This window comes from Triplophysa rosa, linkage group LG11 (assembly GCF_024868665.1).
Source record: "Triplophysa rosa linkage group LG11, Trosa_1v2, whole genome shotgun sequence".
NCBI classification, from domain to species: domain Eukaryota; kingdom Metazoa; phylum Chordata; class Actinopteri; order Cypriniformes; family Nemacheilidae; genus Triplophysa; species Triplophysa rosa.
In genome coordinates this window covers 3,868,317-3,888,711 of record NC_079900.1, presented here as the reverse complement: position 1 = coordinate 3,888,711, position 20,395 = coordinate 3,868,317, and the positions used below count along the sequence as shown (strand labels likewise).

Here is a 20,395-nt window from a genome sequence, read left to right as displayed (position 1 = left end):
AAATTGTACAGAACAATATTTTTTTTAATCTAAAAATGCAAAAAGTTTTCTATGATCTTTAGGTTTAGGGGTAGGGGATAGAATATACAGTTTGTACAGTATAAAAAACATTACGCCTATGGACTGTCCCCACGGAGATAGTAAACTAGACATGTTTGTGTGTGTGTTGTTTTTCTTTGTCCTCACTGGTATGCTTGGCCTGATGATTCGATTTATTAGCGTGGGTGAGGTGTGTGTATTCCTGTGTGTGTCACTGACGTAGAACCTTGAGGCACAAAGTCAGTGCTTGGAATAGGTCAGAGGTCGAGTAGTGAGTTAATTGACTGATTTAAAGTGATAAAATGCGTCATTCATTCAAGGTGTGACAAATGGCAACTTGAAGGCCACCAATCCAAACTTTGTCACATTTTTTTTACACATAGGCTACACAACCTTGAAGACATCATTAATTTTCACATGGTTTCTAAATGTATCACATAAAATTAATTTTGAATTCATCTGAATTCACCTTATTCTAAACCAAGAGTATCTGCAAAGCTGATACACACAGTTCAGGGAAATCACTTCACACCCGAAAAAGCTCTCGTTTGGGCGTTCAGGAGTCTCAGGTCACACGTGGGAGGGGTGTTGTAACTAGTATGGGTGACATGAGCTCGAGCCCACAGGGCAATGTGCAGTGTGAGATAAAACGAGCTGCAGCGCAAATCACGACGCGCTTGGCGTCTCCAAAAGCGCATAAGAGAAAGTCACATTTATGCTTCCGTTTTAAGAGGAAAAAATCTTTTTTGTAGGAAGTACGTTAAAACTGTATAGATTTTTTCCTGGCATGATTTGTTTATCAAAAGCTTTTTTAAAACACGAACTTCAATAGAAGACTTTGGAAACGTTTTATTTATTTTACGCAAAAGATAATCAGGATTTGTTTGTTAGCAATAAACCAAAATTTCACCCAAAAAAAATAAAATTGGCATAATAATTGCAAAAGAAGAGCAAAATTGAAAATTTGAACAACTTCTCGACCTAAATGGAAATGAAGGTGTCGCCCGCGCTCGTGCTTTGCGTGTCTGTCACCTTTCACCTCGCGCTGCCTCAGCATCAACTGCGCGTGCGCCCGTTGCCTAGCGACCACCTGCCGGTACCGGATCTGCAGGAAGACCCGAACCCGGCGTTCGAACCGGGAGAGAGGGATTTGCTCCCTCACTTTTTGAGGCGGAAACTCGGCAGCAGTTTTGATCCCCTTTATTCCTCTATTGGCCCACCGACGCGGGGTAACGGGTCCGAGGTCACGCAAGAGGGGATCGGTGTCATAGGACAGATGCCTCGTGAATTTCACGAGCTGGATCTCGCGGAGCTCAACGTGGGTCCGAAAACGCAGCGCAGAGTCCGGCGGTGGTTGTGGTCGTACACCCGGTGTTCGGTGCTGTGGGTGTGGAAAGATCTGGACGTTCGTTTCTGGCCACGATACCTCAAGGAAGGACGTTGAACGAACGAACGGTCTTGTTCTTTACCGGAAGGCATGTTTTGCAAACCGACTGAGTCCGTGAGCGTCTCACTGCTCCGATGGCACTGCCAGGGCTCTCGCGCCCTCAAGAGCTGCGCGTGGATCCGTGCGCGCTACCCGGTGATTTCACGATGCGGGTGCGCGTGCTAAAGTTTCCCAGTTCAGTAGGCTTAACCTTACTAACAGAAAGGCATATTTGTTATTGTGCATACTTTGACGTGTTTGTTTGATGAAGAAGGGAAAATAAAAGTGTGAATTAAAATGCAGATGAGTTCAAGTTTTGTGTTTGCTTATTCATTTTGATTATTGATATATGTTTAATGTTGTTTTAAAATGATTTAAATAGCAGAGTAGCACAGGCTATTAAATGATATTATTATATGCACATCATAGAAAAAAATGATGTTGTTTGTGAAAACACCTTGTTGTGTGTGAGGGAGATTGTTTATGACTGTTTGTTTCTCTCACTTCTCCTTTTTTCCTACGTGTTTCTCTCTCTCTTCCGTCGCATCTGTTTTCTCCCTCACATCTTCTTTGACCGTCATTTCTCATTCACACGTTTCCGCGAACACAAAGATGAACCAAACGGAGATCAGTAATACAGGTAAAACTGTGAAGCTTTAGTAAAATGTTGATAATTTATCAAGGCAAATGTTAAAATGTGTAACTAGACAAAAAAGTAAAGGGATTTTAACAAAAATAGTTAAACCTGTATTATATTGAATATATATTAGTATTAAATCACAGTTAATGTGCACGTGGAAATACAATATGGTCAATATTCAGTTAAATGTAATTTATATATCACTTTTCATAATTGCAAAGCAGCTTTACATGCATACAGTATAGAAAGCTACATCAAATAAATGCTTTTAAAAATGTCAATTATACTTAATTTTGGTCTGTTTTCGATGGTTAGAACTCAGATATTACACACACGACTTCTCATAAAAATATCCACAGTTGCAAATATTTTTCTCTTAAACAGAAGAAAGAAAGGAAATGTTAAGGCATCTGGTGTGAATACCGAGAAAACCATTATTAGTCCCTCTCTTGGGATCTGTGTGTGTGTGTGTGTGTGTGTGCGTGCGTGCGTGCGTGTGTGATATGAATATAATACTGTTTTAGATTATAAAATAAATCTGAGATATTTATCATCAAACTTATTAATATGTTTATTAATAAACATATTTCAACTTTAAAAGTTACACGTTGAAAACAAACACACTGTTTTCCATATGATGGCAAATAATATTATATAGACAATGACAATAAAAGTAGTTTTGCCATAAAATATTGTCGAATTACATTTACTATATCAAATTCTCAATAGCAGGTCTGTTCAACACCAAACCTAATCCCAGGCCAGTTAAAAACAGCACAGACAAAGGTATGTGTGCGTTTGTTTGAAATCTTAATAATTCAGATGGAAGATATTAATAGGTTGAATGTCATGTTCAGTGTCTCGGCCTGACTGGATACTTTACACAGTTCCTGCCTCAGCATTTCTCATTGGGATTTTTCTGTTCACCCTCATTTGCAAAACACAACGACACAGGAAGAGTAAGTGTAAACCGTGCAACCAACAAACAACACATAAACATGAACACAGCAACTGTGATAGATTAACAGTCAGACAACAGTATAAATCTAAGCACTTACGTACAGTACAGTACAGTACAGTGGCCCCAAAAATATCCAAATACTTTTGTTTTCATTTTCAAAAGCTATCTTTTGTTGTTTAACTTTATGCCACTTTGATATTTTCTTATCTAATAAAACAATATTCATGCATTTTGAGCTCCATGTTCGCATACATCTGGGACCATTGTTTGTTTGGTGGTCCTAAATGAGCAGGTATATTCATCATCTCAATGAAATAAATAAATACAAAATATTTTCTTGCAGCACACGTAGCGCAGAGGATCTACAGAAATGAACAAGTGGACAATTATACCAGCTTTAGGTGACTAAGTCCCACTTTCAAAGCTCATTTTTTGCTTTAAAACACAGATTTTTGTATATGTATAATGTAGTGAGTGTTTGCATGAATGTGGTGTTGCTTTCACAGGCATTCTACAGGCAGTGTACAGAGCAAAAATACCAAAAAGAAAGGTAAAATAAATTCCCATACACACACTGTAAACCCAAATGTTCAAATTAATCAAACAGATTAAGTATTGTAAACTTATTTTTATAAAAAGCTTCTACTTACTTGGATATTTTAAGTTCCTGAAACACTTTTTTACTTTTGAGTAAAGTATAATGATTATTTTCAATTAACTTAAAGTTTTGACTAAAACTCAAAAAATTGATTTGCTCCTTGTTCAATTTACTTAATTTAAACACGTTAATTCAACACAATTGGTCAAGAAGGATTTCCAATTCCCAGCATGCTTTAGGAGAGTACATTAAAAAAAATATTATTATTTTATATGACTGCAGGAGAGTAAATTAAAAAATATATTATTATTTTATGTTTTTAGTAAAGTTAAATTTTTTAGTTTTTAGTGTTTAATGTTCACTTCTCTTAGATATTTAGAATAGTTTGACATATTTTTCAGTTTTGTGGTTACCATTGTTTAGAAGAGTGGTGCATGTGCTTAGGCTCTGAGAAGCTTCATTTGACCTGTAGCGTGTTATTCCAGTGAGCAGTAACTGTGCTAATGCCAGTTCTGAGATCACTCTCTTCTTGCTCATTCTGGGTTGCATAAGTCAAGGTGTGTGATATATGCATATTAAGACTAAGAAATATGTAAAATGAAGAAACTTGAAAGAATTTAGTTTAGTTAACTTATAAATGCAGTTTTGGTGTACTTATTTGTTTAAGTTCTGTCTACTTAATTTCATAAAAAGGATAAATTAAATATTTAAGTCGCACTTGCTAAGATTTGGTAAGAACTTTAACTTAACAGTAATCAAAATTTGAAAGTTCTGCTTACTTAAACCAAGAACCTCTAAAACTCAAAAATGTTTGAGTATTGCCAACTTATCCGGGTTTACAGTGCATGGTTCTTGTCTTTACACAAAAAATCTGTGTAAATGTATAGATAAAATAAAAATGTTTATTTCTCAAAAAGAACATTTGGTCAGCATTAATATCATTTCAAACATGTGTGGGAGACAAGACATTTACATTACATTTATGCATTTGGCAAACGCTTTTATCAATAGCGACTTACATTGCATTGTACTATACATTTGTTTGTATGTACAATCCCTGGGATGGAACCCATGACATTGGCGTTGCTAGCACCGTGCTGTAACCACTGAGCTACAGGAAAGCTAAGAAGAGACATTGATATTTGTTTCTCTCTTGACAGATGACGCACAGTCCTATGAGAATGTAGATGCGGCCATATACACCAACCAGAAGAAAGTCACATATTATGTTTCAGCCGACCAAGGTATGACCAGTGCGTGTCATCTGCGATTTTCCTTTTACTGTGTGTTTACCAGTTGTTGGTTTTAGATTACATTACCCCTGAGGAAGTGAATGAACAGGACGGGATTGGGCCAAGGGCATATCAGGACAACCTACAATTGCCTCACAATCTGACAGATACTGGTAAAGACACGCGCTTTTGAACCTACTGAATCATAAAAATGATAAGACATGACAAAAATAAATAGATGTGAAATTTATCATATTTTGTGAGAAGATAGAGACAGTGACGTTACACAAGACACATTAAACTAGCACAGCATCATTTAAACTCTCTTTCTTCTATAAAGATGGAGAGTCTTATGAGAATATGGCAAACTTGTACGCTCAACCACGCAAATGCTCACAGCAGCACAAACACATCAGTGCACGAGAAGAGGGTGAGATACACACACACCGTGTCCAACAAAACGTGTAAACATCATTAATAACATACACAATACACAAACTCACATGTTACCTGTAAATATTTCTCCGGGAGTAGACTATGTCTATCCTGATCAAGACGGACTTCAGGACGTTACTTACACAGACACAGGTCAGTGTGTTCTTCTATTGAATATCTTGACATAATCTGAATGTTCTGATAATACATCATGTGAATGATGATGAAATAATAAATGATTTGCCTACAGAGTCGTACGAAATGATGGCTGACTCACACTGTTCCTATGAAGACTTCACACAAGATGGTGAGTGTGTGTGGTGATAAGACAGAACTGTCATAAATATTCAACGCTAGATGACGTTATAGCAAAGAGTAGCATTGATGTTGTGTTTTAAGATGCTGGTCAGTCAATCGTATGGAATCATTTGACTTCATCTCGTTTCTGTCACAGACTATATCAACCCTGATGACGATGGACAGAAAGATTTCACGTTTGACCACACAGACACTGGTCAGCGTTTCTTTTTCTGTATAAATGAAACGGTATAAAAAATAAAATGGAACACGTGTCTCTCTTAAAATGTTATTCATTTGTGTGTATGTGCTTTTTCAGATTCATATGAACAGATGAACGGAGTCCCCTTTCACAAAGGGATGAACTGATGTCGAATGCAAGATGCTGAGAGCAGGACGCAGTATTTCATTTAGTATTATACAAGAGAATGAAAGGGAGAGATTGGGAATAAACACAAGGGTCAGAGTGTCCAGTCTCGTGACGTTTTGAACTTATTCATGAATATTACAAAAAAGGAAAACGTTTTAAACTCAAATATTCTAGAAAGATTTTTATGTAAACCTTGTGGACATGTGGGTGGGGAAAATCAGTATGGACTATTATGTCGCAGCCCACTTGTTGCTATTTGATCAAGTCCCACCGCACATTATGAAAATTATGACATTCTGACAAATTAGGGATTTGTTTCAATGCACGATGTTTCTCTGCTTGAACTCGTGCAATAGTGGAGAAAGATGTTTACTTTGTTTATTAGTATGGACGGGATTGGAACTGGTTTTGTGTGCAGTCAAACCATATATTTGTTTGTCATATTGAAAATAATAACCATGCAAATAATTACAATGCAAGCATTCACAATGACTGTTTTTCGTATTAATAAAAGTTTACTATTTAATATTAATTAATATTTTACTCTTCCTTTGTACATATAGGTTACTACATTAAATATTTGGTATTATGTGTAGAACATACAGTGAGGGAAATAAGTATTTGATCCCCTGCTGATTTTGTAAGTTTGCCTACTTACAAACAAATGAAGGGTCTATCATTTTTATGGTGGGTTTAATTTAACTGATAGACACAGAATATTAAAAAAAATCAGGGGGAAAAAATGTTATATAAAGGTTATAAATTGATTTGCATTTCAGTCAGTGAAATAAGTATTTGATCCCCTACCAACTAGCAAGAATTCTGGCTCCACAGATTGGTTATGTGCCTATATGGACCACAGATTAGTCCTGTCACTTTAAGAAAGTACTCCTAAATCAGCTTGTTATGTATATAAAAGATGCCTGCCAACAGAATCTGTATCTTCCAGTTCAACCTCTCCAACACCATGGTCCAGACCAAATAGGTTTTAAAGGATGTCAGCGACAAGATTGGAGACCTGCACAAACCTTGAATAGGCTACAGACAGAAGCTTGGTGAGAAGGAGACAACTGTTGGTGTGATTATTTGGAAATAGAAGATATACAAAATAACTATCAAATGCCCTTGTTCTGGAGCTCCCTGCAATATTTCCCCAATGGGGTAAAGATGATCATGAGAAATGTTAAAGATCAGCCCAGAACTACACGGAAGAAGCCTGTTAATGATTTCAAGACAGTTGGGAACACAGTTAGCAAGCAAAACATTGGTAACACATTGGTAACACGCTATGCCACAGTAGACTGAAATCCTGAAGCACCCGCAAGGTCCTCCTGCCCAAGAAGGCCCGCCTGGCTCGTCTTAAGTTTGACAATGAACATCAAAATGATTCAGAAAAGGCTTTGGCGAAAGTGCTGGCACTGCTGTGAGACCAAAATGGACTCCTGTGTTTGGAGGGAGAGAAATGCTGACTATGAGCCCAAGAACATCATGTCTACAGAGAAGCACAGTGTTGGAAACATTCTGCTTTAGGGCTTTTTCTCTGCTACAGGTATACAGGATGACTTCACCGCATTGAGGGGCTGAGGGACGGGCCCATGTACCGTAAAATCTTGGACGAGAACCTCCTCCCCTTAACTAGGTCACTGAAGATGGGTCATGGATGAGCCTTTAACATGACAAAGACGCAAAACATATTGCCAAGACAACCAAATAGTGGCTTAAGGAGAAGCACATTAAATGTCCTAGCCAGTCTCTAGACCCTAGTCCTATAGAACCTCTGTGAAGGAGGCTAAAACTCCAATTTGCTGAGCGACAGCCAAGAAACCTTAAAGATTGACAGAGGAGTGGACTAAATGTATCCGGACACATGTGCAAACCTGGTGACCAACTATCAGAAATGTCTGACCTCTGTGCTTGCCAACAAGGGTTTCTCCACAAAGTACAAAGTTATGTTTTGCTTGGGGATCAAATACTTATTTCACTGACTGAAATGCAAATCAATTTATAACCTTTATATAACATTTTTTTCCCCTGATTTTTTTTAATATTCTGTGTCTATCAGTTAAAATAAACCCATCATGAAAATTATAGACCCTTCATTTGTTTGTAAGTAGGCAAACTTACAAAATCAGCAGGGGATCAAATACTTATTTCCCTAACTGTAAGGGCCCGGTTTCACAGAAAAGGCTTAAGGGTAGTCACCGACTAAAATGAATGTTTGAGAAAATAACAGGCCCTGAAATATCTTAAGATATGTCAGTGCCATTGTTTTGTCTCATGATGAACACCAGTAATGTTTTTTCTAATGCATTTTTTATAAAAGCAATTTAACTATACTAATTTATCTAAGGCCTAGTCCTTGTTTAAGATAAGTCTTGTCTTTGAAACCGGGCCATGGTCTTTTTAGCATTAAAAAAATCAGCATAAAATAATGCCTTTAAGTAAACAACTCAGTCAGCAAATCTATTAAATACATTTTATTACATGAGCCACATTTGTATCATTTTATAGACAGATATCATGACTGGAAACCAGACAGCAAAGAATCAAATGTATGCGTGTCTAAATCAAGAGGATTCAATGAAAAGCCAGTTACAGTCTGAGCCTTTTGCAAATGTGCCTTGTCTTGTAAATAATAATCTACAGCTCAAGACAGAAAGTCAATCGTATTTCAAACAATTTGTATATTTACATGGACAAGGATCATTCAAACATATTGAATAGAATTTCTCAGCTGACTTTTTTGTACTCTGGGAAAAGCATTTCTTTGAAAGTTGATGGGATGAAAGTTCAAGTATTTTAAGGGCTTGCGATGACATTAGCAATCAGGGCAAATACACCCCCCCCCTTAGCAAACGAATATATTTTGCTAATTGCATTATTTTTTTAATACACAGAGCCAAAATGCAACATTTCTAGAACATGAGTCCCGAAGGGCTTCAATGGTCAAAGTCTCAAAGATCTTCCTGTTTCTCATCTCTTTACGACACCTCTGTCCTCGCTCAGCCCCAGTTGTGTTTGTCCTCATCTACGATGGTGAGGATATCTGTGACCAGACCCGTGCCGATGGTTTTGTTGCCATCCCTGAGCGTGAACCTTTGACCTCTATCAAGAACCATGGGCTGTCTGAGGGTCAGAGTTAATGACGTGTCCTCTCCCGGCATTACCATCTCCTACAAAACCAACAACAAAAGGGTGACATTTCAAGATGAATCAAAACTAAAGAAAACTGTCATGAAAATGTAAAAAAAACTACCTTGCCCGCAGGAAGCTCCACTCGACAGGCCATGTCCCATGTGAGAGAGAACATGACGGGCATGAAATTTGTGACGAACGGTTTGTGGCGACCACCCTCCTCTTTACTCAGAACATAGACCTGAACACCCACACACAACACGTTAAAACTGTTTCTCAAGCAGAAGCCATAGTTTAAGGTGTTTTAAAACAAACACTCACCTGAGCTTTGACCTTCTGGTGTGGCTGGATGGATACAGGTTTGCTCATCACCATACCTCTTCTAACATCCTCTCTCTTCAGTCCGCGGACCAGAGCACCCAGATTATCGCCCGCCTCCGCCCGGTCCAGTGACTGATGGAACATCTCAATACCTGAACGAGAGAGTATGAAAGAATTGTAAAGAAAACTTCCTTTCACTGATGCATTGTGGGTAAATTTGATATTTTGCGCGTTTAGAAGAAATACTGTTTATCCCACCAGTGACGACGGACTTGAAAGAACGACTGTGTCCCATGAATTCACACTCATCCCCTTTTCTGATCACACCTCGCTCTAGTGTGCCAGTGACCACAGTCCCACGACCTAGAGGTAAGAGTCACACAAAGCGTTACGCACTCCGAGGTAACAACTATTCACTAGGGATGTACAACTATAGCGTTTTTCCACAATATCCATGAAGATGGACACTTGATTGTTCACCTCACTAGCCCTACAGACAGTTAGATGACTAGTCGACCATCCAAATCCACCAGACACCTACCTGGAATAGAATAGACTCCCTCTATAGGCAGCAAGAATGGCTTCTCTAGTTCTCTCTTTGGCAAAGGAATATACGTATCCACCACCTCCAAAAGCTTCATCACAGCATTAATACCCAGCTCCGGATCCCTGTTCTAAACACAAACTCCCACCATAAGATCACAGTTTGTCTTGTTCAGTATTAAAAGCAATGCACTGAATGCTGGGATGTGCTTCTTGCCTCCAGAGCGCAGAGTGCTGATCCGATCACGACGGGAGTGTTTTCCCCATCGTAGCCGAACTCTGTGAGCAGCTCTCTGATCTCCAGCTCCACCAGGTCCAGCATTTCCTTGTCCTCGACGGCATCGGCTTTGTTCACGAACACCACGACGTTCTCCACACCGATCTGCCGCGCCAGCAGGAGGTGCTCACGGGTCTGAGGCATCTGACCGTCGGTCGCGGCCACCACCAGGATGCAGCCATCAAGCTGAGCCGTTCCTGTGATCATGTTCTACAGACAGATGAAGAGATGAGGGCATATCAAGTGCACTGCAGTAAATCTGGAAAAACACATTCATTATGTTCCAAAATATTCCATCTAAGTGAATTTGTGACTACAAAGCAAATGTCACAAATATAAATCCCGACATATTTTGGTGAGATGTTGAACATTGAACAGCCGTGTTATTGGAGCACATTACCTTGACGTAGTCTGCATGTCCAGGGCAGTCTGTGTGTGCGTAGTGTCTGTTGGCAGTGGTGTATTCAACGTGCGAGGCGTTGATGGTAATTCCTCTTGCTTTCTCCTCTGGAGCGTTATCAATATCCTCATATTTCTTATAACGCGCACCACCTGCCTCAGCAAGAACTGACACGCACAACACTCAATAAACCACAGTGCTTTTGATTATGTTTAAAGATTATGTAACCTGGTGTGTGTGAGTGCTTGTTTAGAGTTATGAGAGTGGGAGGAGCTTTACACAATGATAATGTATAGGTTTACAGATACGAATGAGATACTTCACCAGTGATGATTTGCTAGAAGGATAAGACTACTTTAAAATACCTTTGGTGATAGCGGCCGTAAGGGTGGTCTTGCCGTGGTCTACATGACCAATGGTGCCGATGTTCACATGGGGTTTATCACGAGAGAAAACCTTCTTCGCCTCCGCAGCAAAATTCCTCCGATTTAGAGGAACTGCACACTGAGGGAAGAAAAATCAAATTGTAATTTGTTAAAATGTTTATTCCAAAGTATATTACTCAGTCCATCAATTTATCAGGATATTAACTTTTCTATTATACTTGCGTACATACATTGTAATCAAATGAAGACAATTAAAATCACTTTATCAAAAACATTGATCATAAGGTTTTTCTGCATAAAAACACTCACCAGTTTATAGGAGCTGTGCAGTAAACCGGGGGAGGTCAACTGCAGAGCTGAAAAACAGAAACAAAAACTTCCCATTCATCTAAATAACATCAAACACAGCATGGGCTGTGGTTATAAAGTAATATAACAAAACCACATAAATAAACGTAAGTTAGGTTACTACAAATAACACAAAAACTCCTTCAAACGTGCTTTATCTTCGTAATGATGTCAAACGCAGCACGAGACTGCATGACTTCGTATAAACATCTGAAAAACTAGCTTTACAGTAGATTTTCTCAATGCATGTTGACACAGGAAAACTCCTAAATTCATTTTTATCTACACACTAACGTTACATAAATTATACATGCGGCATTTAGGAACTTGACCTTGCATAAGCAACACGAGCATCTCATCCTCCGCTCGCAATAACTTTGTCATTTAGACTGTTTTATTCACATATTTAAGCATATGTCATGAATCAACCACGCAAATCACTCGTGGCATGAACACGAGAGAAACGATAAGCGCGACGGCAAATAAAAACATTTCATAACTTACCGGACAGGCACGCACGAAAACCCAGGAGCGCAGCCATTTTGCGGAGTTTGACAACTACGAACGCGCATGCGCGGAGAAATAGCGCAACGTCATCAATATTTGACGTGCGTTATCCTCATATGCTCTATCCTAACGTAAAAAGTTAATACAAATTAAACAGGAAGATTGTGTTGCACACTTTTAACAGGAAATCTTTAGGGCATGGCATACTTTAAAAAGATTTGCAACGATGAACCGACAACATGACGGTGAAGTGCGTATGGCGTCATCACGCGGCGACGCTCTTCTGCACGCCGCTGTAACTGAAGGATCTGGAAGCTTCTGGGTTCAAACTGGTGTTTATAATAGCGCAGCGGCGTTCCTTAGCATCACGATTTACAGTACACGTTGGATGACAGTCGCCGTTAAAATCTAAGAAAAAGACAAAGAAGAAAAGGATAAGCGTCACGCGTAACTTACTACCAAGTAAGGTTAGTTTACGACGCACATCACTTTCACAAGGTAGGACGGGTGTGTTTTACTCCTGCTTTTTTGTATCAGGAGGATCAAACTAGAATTTGGTAAAGTTCCATTTTGGTCTGACTGACAGACGGTTAGGTATTAGTCTAAAAATATACTTAGCTGTGACGTACACATCAACATAATTTAGCCTAAAATAAGTGCAGTTCACTGTTCATGACACGTGATTTATCTGTTAACCTAAGGTTAACAAATATACTGTACATAGTCATGTGTCATGTTTCTTTGCAAAGTTACAGTCTGAATCTTATGTTTAAGCACGTTTCATTGATGAATTACCATGACGTCACGACTCATATTAATGTAATATGTCTCTGTTCTCAGATGGCAGAAGGCAGGGGTAACAGACGTCAGCCCCATAATTTGCAGGGTGTGCTTCGGATGGCTGTGGAGGCCGGTTCTGCTTCTGATGGTCCGGCTCCTACAGAGCCCATGACACAGGAGGTGAGAAACTATCATGCAAACTCCAAATTGCATCATGACATCTCAACAAAATACTTACAATTGTATTATTCACATAAAGGTAGATGATGACAAAGCATTTTTGAACTACAGTTACTTTTATAATCATTATTATAAACTCTCTGCCTCACTAGAGAGTGGAGTTTTTGAGAGCAGCCCTCGCGGAGGTGTGTAAAGGACATATGGATGAGGTAGAACAGATGAAACAGTGTCTGGAAGTGTTAAGAAGAGATGAATGCAGAGAGAGAGGTAGTGAGGAAGATGTGGAGGAGGAGGATGAAAGAGAGGACGCACTGGAGGTGCTGTCTGAGCTGTGTGAGAACCTGGACAATGCAAGAGGTGGGTGTGTTTATGCTCCCACATCATTCATGCAGGAATGTTTTGCAATTTGCTTAACTGTGTGTAATTGGCAGATCTGATGAAGTTGGGCGGTCTGGATTTGTGTATGTCACGATGTCTGGGTCACTCGGAAGCGGGGATTCGTTGGAGAGCCGCTCAGCTCATTGCCAGCTGTGCCCAGAATATGCCTGAGGTGCAGTACTACCTGCTCAACCAGGGGGCGCTCCCGACACTCCTGCAACTCACAGATCACGACACGAACAGCACAGTTCGAGTTAAAGCACTCTACGCAGTGTCTTGTAAGTAAACGCATATGTGAAAGAATCAAGATTTAGTTATGGTGCGGTAGATATAATGTCCAGTGCCAGAACAGAGCTGTGTGTAAAAATGTAACTAACGTGCACGTTTTAATTTCAGAAGTGTATATAGTGTACACTGTGCACAACAGGGCCGGCCAAAGCCTTTACGGGGCCCTAAGCAGAATTTTATTTGGGGGTTCCCCCAATACAATCGACTATTGTCAATGTTTGATTATTTGCACGCACACTTTAAACCTAACACACCCAATTCTGTTAGTTGTAGCTGTGTTTGGGTTGTAATAATGTCATAAAAACAAAAACACATAAACCTTGCATTTCAAGTGTATTGTGATTGTCAAAACATTTAGATGAACTGTCCCTTTAAATCTTGAGCACAGACCATACAAAGGTTGAGGAATTTATTATTCAATGCATTTAACTATTTGCAAAGATTTTCTTTTAAAAATCATTTTTGTTTTATTTTAACCACAACCTATAAACATCCTTTTAAAGCCACACAGCCCTTGAGGATGATTTAATCTTTTTTTATTTAGTGTATTTACTTGATAACCATAAAATTAATTTACAATATGCACACAATTATTCTTAACCTTATCCCAAATAAAACACTGAATTGACAGATAATTGTAAATTACATGTTTTTCATCTAAATCAGCATTTTGTCGTTTGCATCAGTTGATACTGTTGGATGTTCAACATTTCTATCGTTAAACACTAAACTGTTGTCAAATATTGAATGTTTTAGTCACTTACAGTATGTCGTGTTGCACATCACTCTTTCAACTTTAAAACTGAAGCGTCTTGCTGAACAGCTGAAGACGTGACAGTAGCTCCGTCTTCTTTGATTTGATGGTCACTGCTCGGTTCTGTAACCAGTAACTCCCGCCTCCTTTCATTTGATTGGCCACCCTTACTTATTTTAATATTGCAATGTTGCGTTTAGTCAAAAATTTCAAAAATGTTGAAACACACCACAGAAAAAATTGTGCGTACAGCCCTATGTGAGAAAATGGATTTGTGTCGTGAATATATCACAAAAAAACTCTTGGGGGCCCCCTAGTGGCAGCGGGGCCCTAAGCAGCCGCTTAGTTCGCTTATAGGACGGGCCGGCTCTGGTGCACAGTATGCAATATTTCTGTTTGCGTAGAATATTTAGCAGACCTATGTGCAAAATATAATATGCATATACAATTGACAAACTTTCCTAATTTCTGCAATTTTGACATCTGTATATTTTGAATAAAAAGATTTAAAGAACTTACTGTGTTTGGAGTAAGCGTATTGTCCCCCACTTTTCTCAGGTTTAGTACGGGAACAGGAAGCAGGTCTGAAGGACTTCCTGACGCATGATGGCTTTTCTGTGCTGATGAGGGGGATGCAGTCAGACAGTAAGAAACTGAGAACCAAATCAGCATTTCTTCTCCTCAACCTTCTGACCAGTCACCCAGAACACAGAGGTACTATTGACTCTGGATGTATTCTGTTAAATCATCATGTTTTTACAGCCATTTTGCATTTCCATTTTATTTTCTTCCTCAGAAACAGTGATGTCTATGGGAATGGTGCAGCAGCTGGTATCAGTTCTCCGGTCCCCTCATTCCTCCGTACATGAACACGTGCTCGGTGTCCTCTGCTGGTCAGTAAAGTTGTGTTACGATAAAAACGAATCTTGTCTACCAATGCAACTACGTTAGCTTGACTTAATATGAGACTTGGTCCTGACATGTTTTTGCAATGTGCATTTGTGTAGTTTAGTTGAAGAATCGCCTCGTGGTGTGAGTGATTGTAGAGACCCGTCACTGGGTTTGGAAGAGCTGCTCAACCAGAGACTGCAGGACCTGAAGGGACAAGAGGAGAGCCTGGTAAATGAATTTTCCTTCAACTCTTAGCCATGTTCTTTTAAGATTCTGTTTTATTTGCCCTTCACCTTCATTTTTTCACTTTCTCTGTATTGAAGTGTCACTGTTACGTAAGCCAGATAAAAAGGTTTTCTTAAGAGTTTTGTATAATTGTAGTAATTTGCTCCGCCTCTAAAACTTTCATCATCTAGGTGAGCTATTGATAGCTATTGGTAGATGTTAGTCATCATATTGTCATTGTTTTAGGTAATGATTATGCACAAAAATACAGTCTATAGCTAATACTCTATCTTAATGCCAGTTAATGTAAAGCTTTCCCAAATAGTAACAAAACCGATATGATCTGGTTTCATTCTGATAAAACGCTGACTTTTTACAAATTCAATTAAAGGAGTAGTTGACTTTAAAATGAAAATTTCATGATAATTCACTCACCCACATGCCATGTGTCTGTGTGTTTATTTCTTCTGTCAAAAACAAATTGAGGCTTATGAGGGAAGCGTTCCAGCTTTCCGAACACCCTTATTCATCGCCTGGTTTGGTGTAGAGCCTTTTGAAGCTGCGATGAAACTTAAATTTGGACCTTAACCAACAGCCCCCGGTTGAAGTTCATTATATGGATAAGAACCCTGGAAAGCTTCCCTCATAAGCCTCAATTTGTTTTCGACAGAACAAATAAAACACCCGGACATGTGGGTGAGTGAGTTATCATGAAATTTAATATTTAAATTGAACTACTCCTTTAATTCTCAATGTAATAAATTTCATTTTTTCATATTGACTTCAATGTGTACATTCTTTCTCTTGCAGGAGCAGCTGGAGTTTTGTGAACGTTTACGAGCGGCTTGTTTCCAGGCGCCACCTGTAAAAGACAATGGAATGGATCGCTGAGGTCTTATTGATCAATAATGATTCCTGCCAAGCTGCGATGAGCCAACACGAAAGTATCAACCAGCGTTTGTATTCCCTCTCTATTTATGAGAGAAATAAAGTAGAAACAGAACGGATAAAGACATTAACTAAAGAGACTGTTGTGTGCATATGCATACAGTTATACACACAAATGGTACACAAACACTCTCCTGTCATAATTTAAATATGTACATTATGTATAAGTCACTTTGTTATTGTAATATATGTACCGTTTTAGGGCAGTAACTTTCTTAGTTTGTATCATGCCCCTACTTCTGAACAGTTACAGAAATGCAAAGCCATACTGTACACTAGACATTAACATACAAAAACAAATTTAATATAAAAATAAATGTGCACATACCTATATGCTTTAAGTTCCAAGTCTTATTCTGTTCGAATTAAACATATTTTAAAGGTTGTGTAGAAAAGAAGGTGGTTTCATGTGGTTTTCATTCAGCGTTGACAAATTGAACCATTTTGATGAATGAGTGTTTTGTGTTTAAACTCTAGAAAGTTGTGTTGATATCAAGACAGCCCAAAACAGAAGCATTATGCATTACAGCAACTGTTTTGTGGTAGGTTCAAATATGAACATTTTAACATACCTAAAGTAGTTTAACCTTTGATTGAAACAACACTGCATCTTGCTTAGTTTGTCATTGGTTTAACCAAAAATACTTTAAGGTTTGAGACATGTTGGAAACACCTGTCACATTCTCACACCTAAAATAACCTTTATAATAGACAGTTTATATAATGCCTGTTTATCAGCATGTTCTTACGCAAATAGTAGCGCGTATTTGTGCATATAAGATACAGTAGCATACAAAACCACCCAAAGTGAACAGAAAATAGTCAGTTGCCTCTGTCCTTATGAATTCTCGCTGGGGATTATTTGTTTCCTTGCTGATGGTTTCAGCCAGTTGCCGTACTGATGGTAAGTAATAGATTTAATGCTCAATCATGTTATTCTGGTGAATAGTGATATCAATCTGAAAAAAAACCCCACCACAAAATAGTTAATACGACATGTATTATATTCTAAATCTTTGTTTTGTGTGAGGAATGTGGCTGGGTTGTTAATACAGAGTAAGTATATGAATTTCAGATATTTAATGATGTTACTTAATAATACTGTGGTTGACTTAAAATTAGAGATGCACCTTTAGAAAATTTCTCCACCAATACCGTTAGCCGATTATTCAAAGTGATGTCTGCCGATTCTGAAGATTAAATGAATATTTTTTAACTTTCTGAATGTCATTAATTCATATAATGACTATTATTGAACATCAAACTGGTGATGTTTCTTAACATTTTCTATATACATTTATTTAATTTTCCTGTCCTCTTTTGATTGACAGTACATATCGGCCCTGATCATCGGCTGTTTTTAAGATGTCGGCAAACAGACAATAGTGTGAAAAAATGCTTTTATCAGCCGATACCTGTTATTGGCCGATATATCGGTGCATCTCTACTTAAAATTTGTACTGTTTTGAATTTCTTTATCCTTTTTGTACATCTTGCATTAGCCACCATCACAAGGAACATGAATGGCTTCATCAAAGCTGTCGAGAGTATTGAAAATGAGAATCCTGGGCTTTCAATGCTTGAAGTGGTGAAGGGTATCCGCAAGACTGTTGGCTTCCAAACCAACTTGATCGAGAACTACCTTGGTGATGAAAGCGATGCACATAACCTTGCAATGAAACCATCAGTCGCTGCATACGTTTCCGAGGTCGTTCATCACAAGGTATCAAAGTTTGGTGAAGAGGAAGGTGTGGTTCTCACCTTAGATGGTTCAAATGTTGCTTTAGCCCCAATGCTACTGGGACTTGAAGCTGGTCTACAATCCACCACCAAAAATCTGATCCCAGGCTTGTACCCCTTGACCTTGACTGAGAACCTGGCTGCTTCTTTTCTACATCACGCCCAAAATGAGCAAACCAGTGTTCCTCTGGGCAGTAAGGGTTTCTGGGATAGCATTAAATCCCCGAAGGTGTACACACTCTCCGGTTTGCCTTCCTTGGCCACCGACGCTTTGTTAACTGGAGGCATAGATGGGACCATTCTCGGGTCAGAAGTTGCCAAATTTAACCATCTTGAGATATCACTAAGCAACTTGTTGAAGAGTTACTACAGTCACAAGTTAGACCTTGCTGGACTGGACACCGCACCCCGTCTGATTAGCCAAAAGCGAAGGATAAACTTCAGAACGCTTCTCCGCTTCTCTTCGCTTAAAAACCAAGTAGCGGATGCATTAACTAATCATCTGGGATTTTACAAAAACTCGGACAGGAAGACACTGGATGCTGTCATGCATGAGGGCTTTGAGAAATTTGCCTATTTGTATGCAGGTAACAACTTTAGATTTACAAAAAAAACATCTTAAATCTGTCAGCAGATGTGTACTTTCGTATTTAATCTTTTTACGTCTTTCCAACAGTCTGTCCCAACATCATTATGAGGTCTCAGTGGGGTGCAGCAGCGTACATCGGATCCCCTACCTACCTGTCTCTCCCTGTTCCCTACCTGTTCATCCACCACACGTACGAACCCTCCAAACCTTGCATCACCTTCGAGCAATGCGCTAGCGATATGCGCTCGATGCAGAAGTTTCACCAGCAAACCAATGGATGGGATGATATTGGATACAGGTAAGGAATGTCGTCACGGTTTTTTGTTTAAAATTGACCGAATAACCTATTAGATAACATGTTTGTCATTCTGCAACATATTGCTCTTTAAACTGTTTGTGTACACAACTGCATTTTTAGTTTCATGGTCACTGTCCCGTGCAGTTTTGTTGCAGGTTCTGATGGAAACCTGTACGAAGGTCGCGGCTGGAATTGGGTTGGTGCCCACACCAAAGGGTACAACTCCAAAGGCTACGGCGTCTCTTTCATAGGCGATTATACTTCCAGCCTCCCGGTAAAAAGTGCCATGGATATGGTGAGATACGACTTCACAAAGTGCGCTGTGGACGCAGGAGGACTGAGCTCTTCTTATTCCTTATATGGGCACAGGCAAGCTGTAAGCACAGAATGCCCGGGAAACACCCTGTATCAGGAAATCCAGAGCTGGGAGCATTACAAGGCATAAGAGAAAACATTTGTTAGACTTATTCGACGAAAATATTTTTATTAGGCTCTTATCCGAGTATCTAAAGGCATCTGTGTATGTGTTTTTGTTTTACAGAGCTACTTACCTTGATGACCCAATCAAAGGGCAACAGTGATTGGTTACTAGCAGTGTTGGGTATAACTAGTTACTAAGTAATTAGTTACTGTAATTTAATTACTTTCCCCTTGAAAAAGTAAAGTAAGGGATTACTCTTATTTTTCTGTAATTTAATTACAGTTACTTCTGATGTAATTAAACTAAATCCTTTGTGTAATATGTGTGTGCAATAGTGGAACTGACATCAAAATTCAAAGTCTAACTTTAAAATCCTTGCTTTAATGTATAATTCTCACATTTGTAATACTTTGGTCAGTTAATAATACTACTTTATGTAGTTTAATATTATTTATTTGAATGAATTAAATAAGCCGTTTCATGTCTATCCTTCAATCACTTAACTAATCGAGGTTGATATAGGATATAGAAAGTAATTAGTAATAAGTAACTAAATACCTTTTGGAGAGAGTAATTTGTACAGTAATCTAACTGCACTATTGAATATGTAATTAGTAACTAGTAATTAATTACTTTTTCAAAGTAACTTACCCAACACTGGTTACGAGCAAGATAATCATTATATATGTGTACTGAGGACATACATGTATCGCTCGCTCATAATAAATGCATATTTCATCAACTCTGTCATAATTATTTTTTGATATATGATGGTGTAAAGAGAGATTTTTTTCCAGCCACTAATTTCCAAACAAAGTTAACAATGTAAAACTTCTTCTAGTAATATTATGATAATACAAATTTATAATATAATTTAAAAAAACAATAATTTGACTGATCTTTATTAGTCGATATAAACAATAGTCATAAACACCCAAACATTTATTTTTGAGGCCAGAACGTTTTAATTTGTCTTGAAATTAATAAT

The 20,395-nt window shown here is 38.5% G+C and overlaps 5 protein-coding genes across 11 annotated transcripts; 4 read left to right on the top strand and 1 right to left on the bottom strand.

The window, feature by feature from the left end:
- Positions 1 to 1,024: 1,024 nt before the first annotated feature.
- On the top strand, positions 1,025 to 1,761 carry nog5 (noggin 5). Its single transcript, XM_057346876.1, is given in 1 exon segment — positions 1,025 to 1,761. A coding segment is annotated over 1 exon segment (627 nt). The 3' UTR covers positions 1,652 to 1,761.
- A 285-nt stretch (positions 1,762 to 2,046) lies between these two features.
- LOC130561931 (uncharacterized) lies at positions 2,047 to 6,485 on the top strand. 5 transcript variants are annotated; one of them, XM_057346607.1, is made up of 12 exons: positions 2,047 to 2,105; positions 2,835 to 2,891; positions 2,963 to 3,064; positions 3,410 to 3,467; positions 3,573 to 3,616; positions 4,825 to 4,908; positions 4,974 to 5,069; positions 5,237 to 5,326; positions 5,428 to 5,484; positions 5,582 to 5,638; positions 5,786 to 5,845; positions 5,948 to 6,485. In XM_057346607.1, exons 1-12 carry the CDS (start codon positions 2,078 to 2,080, stop codon positions 5,995 to 5,997), a joined length of 783 nt encoding a protein of 260 aa, XP_057202590.1. In that variant the 5' UTR covers positions 2,047 to 2,077; the 3' UTR covers positions 5,998 to 6,485. The 5 variants fall into 5 exon arrangements, with proteins under 5 accessions (XP_057202590.1, XP_057202589.1, XP_057202588.1 ...); XM_057346606.1 differs by having other exon boundaries at positions 2,960 to 3,064; positions 5,431 to 5,484; XM_057346605.1 differs by having other exon boundaries at positions 2,960 to 3,064.
- A 1,975-nt stretch (positions 6,486 to 8,460) lies between these two features.
- Positions 8,461 to 11,972, bottom strand: tufm (Tu translation elongation factor, mitochondrial). Its single transcript, XM_057345981.1, has 10 exons — positions 11,913 to 11,972; positions 11,370 to 11,416; positions 11,040 to 11,178; positions 10,675 to 10,841; positions 10,215 to 10,484; positions 9,996 to 10,128; positions 9,713 to 9,817; positions 9,455 to 9,606; positions 9,255 to 9,374; positions 8,461 to 9,171 (listed from the first exon to the last, which is right to left on the bottom strand). Exons 1-10 carry the CDS (start codon positions 11,947 to 11,949, stop codon positions 9,001 to 9,003), a joined length of 1,341 nt encoding a protein of 446 aa, XP_057201964.1. The 5' UTR covers positions 11,950 to 11,972; the 3' UTR covers positions 8,461 to 9,000.
- A 191-nt stretch (positions 11,973 to 12,163) lies between these two features.
- Positions 12,164 to 16,697, top strand: hspbp1 (HSPA (heat shock 70kDa) binding protein, cytoplasmic cochaperone 1). 2 transcript variants are annotated; one of them, XM_057347051.1, is made up of 8 exons: positions 12,164 to 12,377; positions 12,756 to 12,875; positions 13,028 to 13,232; positions 13,307 to 13,531; positions 14,854 to 15,009; positions 15,092 to 15,188; positions 15,303 to 15,414; positions 16,222 to 16,697. In XM_057347051.1, exons 2-8 carry the CDS (start codon positions 12,756 to 12,758, stop codon positions 16,300 to 16,302), a joined length of 996 nt encoding a protein of 331 aa, XP_057203034.1. In that variant the 5' UTR covers positions 12,164 to 12,377; the 3' UTR covers positions 16,303 to 16,697. The 2 variants fall into 2 exon arrangements, with proteins under 2 accessions (XP_057203034.1, XP_057203032.1); XM_057347049.1 differs by having other exon boundaries at positions 12,165 to 12,382; positions 16,222 to 16,695.
- A 93-nt stretch (positions 16,698 to 16,790) lies between these two features.
- Positions 16,791 to 20,132, top strand: pglyrp6 (peptidoglycan recognition protein 6). Of its 2 annotated transcripts, XM_057347048.1 has the most exons (5): positions 16,791 to 16,901; positions 17,862 to 18,686; positions 18,776 to 18,986; positions 19,131 to 19,425; positions 19,528 to 20,132. In XM_057347048.1, the coding sequence occupies exons 2-5, from the start codon at positions 17,879 to 17,881 to the stop codon at positions 19,540 to 19,542; spliced, it is 1,329 nt and encodes a 442-aa protein (XP_057203031.1). In that variant the 5' UTR covers positions 16,791 to 16,901; positions 17,862 to 17,878; the 3' UTR covers positions 19,543 to 20,132. The 2 variants fall into 2 exon arrangements, with proteins under 2 accessions (XP_057203031.1, XP_057203030.1); XM_057347047.1 differs by lacking the exon at positions 16,791 to 16,901 and having other exon boundaries at positions 16,937 to 18,686.
- Positions 20,133 to 20,395: the final 263 nt, after the last annotated feature.

Bases quoted from the DNA above. Each gene is read 5' to 3' on its own strand.
- LOC130561931 (XM_057346605.1), top strand. From the start codon at position 2,078: ATGAACCAAACGGAGATCAGTAATACAG. The intron at 2,892-2,959 runs GTATGTGTGCGT...GAATGTCATGTT, and splicing joins TAAAAACAGCACAGACAAAG to CAGTGTCTCGGCCTGACTGG. The intron at 5,639-5,785 runs GTGAGTGTGTGT...TTTCTGTCACAG, and splicing joins TGAAGACTTCACACAAGATG to ACTATATCAACCCTGATGAC.
- tufm (XM_057345981.1), bottom strand. From the start codon at position 11,949: ATGGCTGCGCTCCTGGGTTTTCGTGCGTGCCTGTCCG. The intron at 10,129-10,214 runs GCAAGAAGCACA...GTTTGTGTTTAG, and splicing joins CAGCACTCTGCGCTCTGGAG to AACAGGGATCCGGAGCTGGG. The intron at 9,818-9,995 runs GTAGGTGTCTGG...TCTTACCTCTAG, and splicing joins GGGAGTCTATTCTATTCCAG to GTCGTGGGACTGTGGTCACT.
- hspbp1 (XM_057347051.1), top strand. From the start codon at position 12,756: ATGGCAGAAGGCAGGGGTAACAGACGTCAGCCCCATAATTTGCAGGGT. The intron at 15,010-15,091 runs GTACTATTGACT...TTTCTTCCTCAG, and splicing joins CAGTCACCCAGAACACAGAG to AAACAGTGATGTCTATGGGA. The intron at 15,189-15,302 runs GTCAGTAAAGTT...GCATTTGTGTAG, and splicing joins GTGCTCGGTGTCCTCTGCTG to TTTAGTTGAAGAATCGCCTC.
- pglyrp6 (XM_057347048.1), top strand. From the start codon at position 17,879: ATGAATGGCTTCATCAAAGCTGTCGAGAGTATTGAAAATGAGAATCCT. The intron at 18,687-18,775 runs GTAACAACTTTA...TCTTTCCAACAG, and splicing joins ATTTGCCTATTTGTATGCAG to TCTGTCCCAACATCATTATG. The intron at 18,987-19,130 runs GTAAGGAATGTC...TGTCCCGTGCAG, and splicing joins TGGGATGATATTGGATACAG to TTTTGTTGCAGGTTCTGATG.